The sequence below is a fragment of the Adelges cooleyi genome, unplaced genomic scaffold, assembly GCF_023614345.1.
Source record: "Adelges cooleyi isolate 19-005CV unplaced genomic scaffold, UGA_ACOO_1.1 ACOO_flye_CR_arks_rails_tigmint_CR_PRNA_30, whole genome shotgun sequence".
In the NCBI taxonomy this organism is placed as follows: Eukaryota; Metazoa; Arthropoda; class Insecta; order Hemiptera; family Adelgidae; genus Adelges; species Adelges cooleyi.
In genome coordinates, this window is record NW_026095971.1 from 15,013,138 (window position 1) to 15,021,392 (window position 8,255).

General features: G+C 26.6%; 1 protein-coding gene across 1 annotated transcript; it reads left to right on the forward strand.

Moving 5' to 3' along the window:
• Positions 1–584: 584 nt before the first annotated feature.
• Positions 585–8,018, forward strand: LOC126838560 (prostaglandin reductase 1-like). The gene is made up of 8 exons (XM_050573069.1): positions 585–793; positions 1,342–1,387; positions 1,498–1,554; positions 3,993–4,178; positions 6,195–6,468; positions 7,273–7,384; positions 7,448–7,566; positions 7,717–8,018. The coding sequence occupies exons 1-8, from the start codon at positions 688–690 to the stop codon at positions 7,825–7,827; spliced, it is 1,011 nt and encodes a 336-aa protein (XP_050429026.1). The 5' UTR covers positions 585–687; the 3' UTR covers positions 7,828–8,018.
• The last annotated feature ends 237 nt before the right edge of the window (positions 8,019–8,255 follow it).

Consider the following 8,255-nt stretch of genomic DNA (forward strand, 5'->3'; position numbering starts at 1 on the left):
AATGTTTGTTTTAAAAAATTGTCTTTACAATTTACTGCATTTTAATTTTTTGCCTATTTTCCAACAATAAGTCGAGCTAAATAGTTTATTATATGAAATATGATGTATATTTTAGCTATGTACATGTCATGCCAAATTTGTATAAATATCAGTCAAATATAATTAATACATTATTATGAGTAGATAAGAGGAAAAAAATCTAAAACTAGTTTTTGACTTATTCGACTATCACTAATAAACTATCATTTCATTTTGGATTATTTTTTTAATGCTAAAAACCATATTAGCTGTAAAATTTAGACAAATATAAAAATGCTTGTTGTTTTAAAAGAACGACTTAAAATCCTTCGCGAATTAATCTAGTCCATTAATTGAAAAACCGGTGTACACTGTACACCTGGATTAGTTAACATACGGAATAATGGTTTTGTGTTTTTTTTGTTTAAAGCTGATTTAATGTCTGGCGCTAGAAACGCGTTAAAAAAAACAACATTGAATATCATTCATATTAGCTGATATATATAATAACTGACATTCACGAAGGTCAACGAGAGTTAACCGTTTGCTGTCGATAACCGTAAGTTGTTTCTCGATTAGTAGCTGAACCGCAGCAACGGCTGTTACACCGGTTATATTAAGTTCGATAAAGATAGTGTTTCGTTTTTGAATTGCCATTAAGAAAAAAAAATGGTAAAGGCGAAAAAATTCATTTTGGATAAATCGTTTGCCGGGGCTCCTAAAGAAGATAATTTTAAACTAGTCGAAGAACAGCTTGGAGAATTAAAAAAAGGAGGTAAATACTTGTTTTTAATGATGATATGTATAAAATAATCGTTATCTATAAACAATAATTTCATTATATAATAATTTAATTAAAACCGTATGGTGTTTATAACGCGGTTGGCTTAATAAATTATACTTATCGTATTCGATTTACTTGAAGTTGCGGACGTATTTTTATTTTCGTTAGAATGAAAAAATACAAAGAATCACATTCAATGGTATTAAAATAACCGACATGTTAAAAATAACTTAATTTTTATGTATTAAACAAGAATAGGTAATCTATATAAATATGTATTATATACATATAAAAATAAGCTATTTTCTGTATAATAACATCCACTATGCCTAAATACTACGATGAAGATGTTTAATAAAAGGTACAAAATATAAGAAGTGATTTTTAAATAAAATATTAAAGTTGATGTTTAAACAGTTAAGCGTTATTACAGAGTTTATGATTGGCTGTACTTTCCATTTTTTTTTACCAACCAATGTATGCAGTTATATATAAAACATTTTTTTATGTCTTACTAATATTATAATTTTTTATTTTAGAAATATTGGTGGAAGCTATTTGGATTAGTGTCGACCCATATATTAGGTAATAGTTAAAAATATATATGTATATTTGTAATTATTCATCAGCATAAGGAAGTAAACAAAAGTTGTGTTTTAATGCATTGTTCTTCACGTCATAATTTATTATTTTAGACCTTATTCTAACCATGTACCGGCAGGAACTACAGTTATGGGCTCACAAATTGCCAAGTAAGTTCGATTAATTACTAAATAGATGTATAGGAATTCATAATTAATTATGTATTAAAAAAAAAGACCTGTCATTTGCATTGTATAATGTAGATTTTGTTAAATAATTAGGTGACCCTTGATATTTTACATCCATTTATTCAGATTATAGTGTTGAATTTTAAAACGTAGACATAACGTTTAATGACCCACGACAAGTTAAAAGCCAAGTGATTACATTTTACGATATCACTGTATGCTAATATTCATATTATATTAGAATGAAAAACTAAATTGTTAAAATATTACATAAGTAGTATTCATAGTAGTTATTCGTTGTATAGTATAATAATATATAACAATAAAAATGTATTTCATCAACTATTAAAACGAATTTTATCACAGACTCTCGTCTATCGATACAATGATTTTATCCATAGTGATAGACGATGGAGTTTAAATTTTTAAATTCATATATTGTATATTGTATGTGAATTTAAATACTGTTAAGTTAATAAATAATAATAATAAATTATTATACATGTATTACTTCAGATTGTTTTAAGTATTTGTCTAATATTTTTTCCCGAATAAACGGTTAATAAAAATGTTGCTTTAACCTAGATCTTTTTTTTTTTTTTAATTTGTATTTTAAATAACATTTATAATCTGTACATATACAATAAATATACAATAGACAAATTAACAAAGTAAATAAATTACTGGGATACTCAGTAGGGAAGCTATCCAGTGACTTATGACAAGTTTCGGCAAGAAATTAAACAGTACCATTACAATTTAAAAGATCACGACACCAACGTCTTTTAAGACGGCGAGGGGGGTTGTCCGGAATAATGTCTGTGTGCTGACATGCTATTAATGGATTCGAGTGGAGAGGTAATTTTGAGTGGAACTTTTTATATTGAGTCTTAACTAAACTTTCAACTGATTACCATGAAGCGGACGTGATTATACGGAGGGAAATGTATTGGAAAGCTTCAATTCTTTTTAGTTAGGATGGTTTAGCACAACCCCATATTTGAGCTCCTTATGACCAAATTGATCTTAATACTGACTTATAAATAAGAATTTTGTTATGGAGCGGGAGTTTGGATTTTGGTACAGGACGTAGTAAGTGCGAACGAGTATTTAGTAGATTTTCTTTTTGGTTTTAGGTGGGGGTACCTAGATCTTCAAAAAAAAAAAAAAGAATCGTTAACTATAATTTATAATTGAGATTTTATCAAATGACGCTACAAAATGATTTTTTATGTGATATCAGGAAAAACTATTTAATTAGCAATGTTCAATACAAATTATATTATTTAACTGAAATAGGGTCTTAAAGAAGACAGTTAATCGAGTCTTTCTGTACGTATGTATTATCTTAATTTAATTGAAAATATAATCGAATATTCTACATAAACCATATTTAGATAAGAAATATTTAAAACAACAATTCCAAAATGTGAAAAGTTTTAAAATAACTTTATAAGAATGAAGTTGATACATTTTAAATGCAAATGTATGGATATTATATTGCTTGTAAATTAGTGTTGTTAAAAATTTTAACTGTTTGTATATTTGTAAACAATAATAAATAATCACACTTTTATTTAATGTTCACAACTCTGTTGTGAACATTAAAAACACAAAAGCCGTTAGGAATCAATTGCTATACATAACTCAAATTACCAAAAAATGCACATATCACATGCATTATGTTATTTATTTATTTGAGTAAACCAATATCTACAACATGAAAGAGTTTTTGTTTTCTTTTTTTTATAATACTACACTCCACCCTCCCTAGCTCCTAAATTAAGTACTTTAATTACTTTAAAGTTAATTATCCAAAACTAGTTAACAACATAAGCAGAAATCCTATTTAACATTGGGGGGGCTTAAATTTTTTAATTTTAGGTGTAGCAAACAGACCAGCGAAGACTTCGCCCCCACACCACCAGAGAAAAGTTTAGTTATAAAATATTTTACCACAACATACTTATTTGGTGAATGAATTAAAATAATTGTTAAATATTATAAATGTATTATTCTATTACATTTTTTAGAAAATGCATTTAAGATCGTTATGGTATTTAAATATTTTTTTAAAATCTTATTTCTGATTGTACAAAGTTGTAAAATATTCTTTTAATATAGCGATTAAAAAAAAAAGGGAAAAAATTTTTTTTTTAAATGCTAAAAACCACTAGTTTTTATAATATTTTTTTGGGGGGGGGGCTTCAGCTGTGTATTAATTATTTTAATCGTACATATTTTATGAAAAATAATTTTAACTGTTTAATTTGTTGTATTTTAAGATAAGTTAAAATAACTTTAGTGTTAAATTTATTACAAACTATACTTGTTAAATGTTAAAGTTTAGTCTAATTAGTAATTATAGTATTCAAGTGTTTTTAAGACCTACAATAATTAACTACGTTATTTTTTTCTAGAGTTATTTCATCAAATAATGAAAATTTCGCTGAGGGTCAATTAGTATTCTGTTCGACCGGCTGGAAGACTCATAGTATTATTAATCCTAGTCTATTGGAAAAAGATATAATGCCTAGATTTTATGCATTGCCTAACTTTGGAAATTTATCTTCATCATTGGGACTTGGAGTACTTGGAATGCCTGGGTAATTTTAAATGAAGTATATATATAGTTTTTTTAATATGCTATTTCTGTACTTGATATTTTTAGTATCTGGTATAAGGTTCTTAATTAGTTATATTTTACAAGAATAATAATTATTATTACAGACTAAAAAAAAATGGGTTTTTTAGTTTAAAGGTATATCAAAGAAAATTAAAAAGCTTTACACGATATAAATTATAAATAAACTGAATTTTGAACAACTGAATGGATTATTTGAAAAAGGGAACATTTTAAACAGTTGAAATTTTACAAAAAAGAAAAACTAATATATAATATAAAATAGCATGCATGATGCATGTAAAAAATTACACGTATGGCTGTTACTTTATGAATACTTGGATGTGTTTCGTTTTAACACCAAACGATGAATTCTGATCCAAATAAGATACTTCTTAAAAAAAATTAAAATTGGACGTGTTTCTTTTTCCAAGTAATCCATATAAGAAAAGTTTTAATGGCTTTTTTTATAGTGCAAGAAACCATTTTTATGTTAAGTTATTTTAAAACGATACTTAATATACAATTTTAATTATCCATATTTTTTTTTTTAATAACTTAATAAGGGAGTATTTTTAATCTACTTGTCTTTGAATTATTATTTATTACATCCTTTTTGTATTTATAAACTACTGTAAGACTTAATAAGGTAGGTCTAAGGTAGGTATTCACTAGTTTTCAGAGCGAGTTTCCTTGTCTAGAAGAAAAACACGTTAGAATATTCAATAATCAAGGCGACATTTTTAATGTAGTGAAGCTAGGATATTTAACTAAAAAATCAATATTATTTAAATAATTTCCTAAAGTGGATGTTACAAATTGTATAATTTGCTGTTCTTGCATTTGTATAGGTAGTCATCTATGTTCTAGAACGCAATGGAGAAACGACAGAGTAGATTACATATTTTAATATAATATAAACTAAGAAAATAGTAGAAACCTTCAAATATAAATATTATTCTAGGATATGAATTATAAATAGTACAACACAATTATGAAATGAAGGAAACCGATCAACAGGTTTTTTTATTCTTATTTTCTAAATACCTGTCCGTTGTCCCATAACAATCGATATATTAGACCTTAAGCATAATATATTTAATATAAATATATACTATACTATTTTAAATAACACGATATCATACTAAATGCGTTTGCATAATGTCTCTGGAACGAGAATTGATTGACTCGAAGAATCGAGTGCATCCATTCTTCATGCACATGGATACATAATATTATGTACATTTTATTTTAAAAAATTATTTTTATTTCTAACGTCCATTCAAAAAAGCTGAGCTTGTACGGGGGGGGGGGGGCAAATAAGATGTGCTTTGTAGTGCTTCGGAAATAAAAAAAAAACAACTATTAGGATTATCAATCAATACCGACGACATAGGGCGTATATAGTATTTGTTTACTATGTGTTTCCAAAATTCCAAACATTTAGTAAGGTATACTTGTTATGAAAACAGGTACAAGATGTAAATCAATAAACAATAAAAACAATTATAAATATAAGTTGGCAGTTACTAGAGTTTTCAATGAGCGAACGGACAAGAGTACACAGGAGTAACGAGTTTTGGTTTCTGTGCAGGCCCGTTCACTTGTTGGACATACAAAATAGTTCCAACTACAGTACAATTTTTACTATAACATATCTATGAGTAACCTATGAGGTATGAGAAGGTGCCTTGTAGGTGATCGTAAGTAATAATAATGGGTAGGTAATAGGTATGTTCTGGTGATAAATCGAAAAATAGGAAAAAATATTAAATATGTATTTTTTTTAAATACTCAAACAATTAGTTGGAGTTCAAAAAATTAGGAAAAATTGATGTATAAAAAATTATAATAAGTATATGGAAATAAGTATAATTAAAAATGGAAACCGTGCAGTTATTCAGTGTTCTGGCAAGAGTTTTAATGATTTTATATAAAATAGTAAACATAATAACTTTTGCGTTTGATTAATTATAATGTTTATATTTTATGATTTTAGAAATACTGCTTTATTCGGTTTTCTGAATATATGCGACCCTAAACCAGGAGAAACCGTCGTGATTAGCGCCGCAGCCGGTGCAGTTGGAAGTCATGTAGGACAAATCGCTAAAGACTTGGGGTGTTACGTCATAGGTTTTGCTGGATCTGATGACAAAGTCAAGTGGTTAAAAGAAACTCTCAAGTTTGATGCGGCATTTAATTACAAAACAAAAGATGTAACTGCAGCACTTTTAGAAGCGGCCCCGCAGGGCGTAGACTGTTATTTTGATAACGTAAGAAATATAATAAAATATAAATTATTTGTTAATAAAATAAGATTATTTACTTCGAAGTTTTTTATACTTCAAGACTTAAATCAACATTAGTCATTAGATATAATTAATTATATCTTATATTATAAGAACATAATTTATTAATTACCATGTGTAACATGGGGTACTAAAAACACTATCAAACATATAATACTGGAGTGTCGACAATATGATGAAACAAGAGATGAACTCAAAATGACGATTAGCTTACAAGAAGTGCTAGGAAACCAATCCCACAACGTATCAAACTAATTGAATTTTTTTAAATAATAAAACTGTACAACAAAATGTAATAATTATTTTCTATGTATACTATGGCCCTTATTTAATCATGTATACAGAATTATTGTAAAATGTATAGCTAATGACTCCAGAAGTCGAGGCCCTTATTATAATTTAAAAAAAAATGTATTAATTATTAATAGGACGACTACTTACGTAATATATTTTTATTTATTACCAACAATAGTTTCACTAATTGTTATATATAAATCTACGGTAACTGATAATTACACAATTTTTTGTTTTAAAACATACCTATAAATTACTCACGCTATAATTAAAAAAATTACAATATCTTCTTATCACAATCAACTTGTGTCATTTCAACATAGAAATTATAAATTACGTAATTTAACAGTATTTAAGGGCGGTATGTATTACTCTAACTAGAAAATATTATTAACAAATAATCTCATTAAAAGTTAATTTAAAATAAGTCAATAATTTATATGTTATTCATTACTTATGTATAATGTACATTAGGTTGGAGGAGAATTTAGTAGTGCAGTTATATATCGAATGAACAATAGTGGGCGCGTATCTGTATGCGGATCAATTTCATCGTACAACGCCAATACAAAAGAATTGCCAAAAGGTATACCTTTAACTTTAATCCTTATAAAAGTTGTAATATAACCATTTGAATGTATCTCTTTAGTACCTATGTTACAACCAGCAATTGTTTTTAAGCAATTAAAAATTGAAGGCTTCATTGTAAGCAGATGGGGTGATAAATGGATGAGTGGTATCGAACGAAATTTAAATCTCATCAAAGAGGTGAGTTTAATTAAAAACATGTTCATTCAATTATTAATATTTTTAATGAATTGATAATACGTAAGACTGCGGATTTACATTTAAACCATTAGTTTATATTAATTTTTAATTAATAAAATTGACTATTAAAAAAAATGTTGTTCTTTGCAGGGTAAACTTATTTATCCAGAACACATCACCGCAGGATTCGAAAATCTACCTCAAGCTTTTATGGGCATGTTGAAAGGAGAAAATATAGGAAAAGCATTAGTAAAAGTATAAAAAAAAATATTTCAACAAATAATATATTATTTTATATAATTGTTGATTAGGCATTGATATAATTTTTAATATTTTTTGTTTGTGTTCGCGTACACTTTATTTTTACTTATTAAAATGTATTTTATATTTTGTATACATTCTGTACTTAAAATGCTGATTTTATAGCAACATAATACACAATAGCATTATTACGTTTGCATTACCTATATACTAGTGATAAGAATCCGGAAATTCGGAATTTCCCTAAAGAACGCTATTTAAGTCACTTAAAAATCATAGTTACAAGTATCAAATGTTATTATAATATAAAGCCGTGTATCTAAGTTAAATATTTTAGAGGAAAACACGAGTCAACACACTAAAAATAAAAATTGTTGAAATCCGAAAATCCAGAATTAGAAATCCGAAAGCAATTTACTGTAAAAAAA

What these genes read in the sequence shown, in the direction of transcription:
- LOC126838560 (XM_050573069.1), top strand. Translation starts at nt 688, where the DNA reads ATGGTAAAGGCGAAAAAATTCATTTTGGATAAATCGTTTGCCGGGGCT. An exon ending in AGTGTCGACCCATATATTAG is followed by an intron (nt 1,388 to 1,497) that starts GTAATAGTTAAA and finishes TTATTATTTTAG; the next exon opens with ACCTTATTCTAACCATGTAC. An exon ending in GGAGTACTTGGAATGCCTGG is followed by an intron (nt 4,179 to 6,194) that starts GTAATTTTAAAT and finishes TTATGATTTTAG; the next exon opens with AAATACTGCTTTATTCGGTT.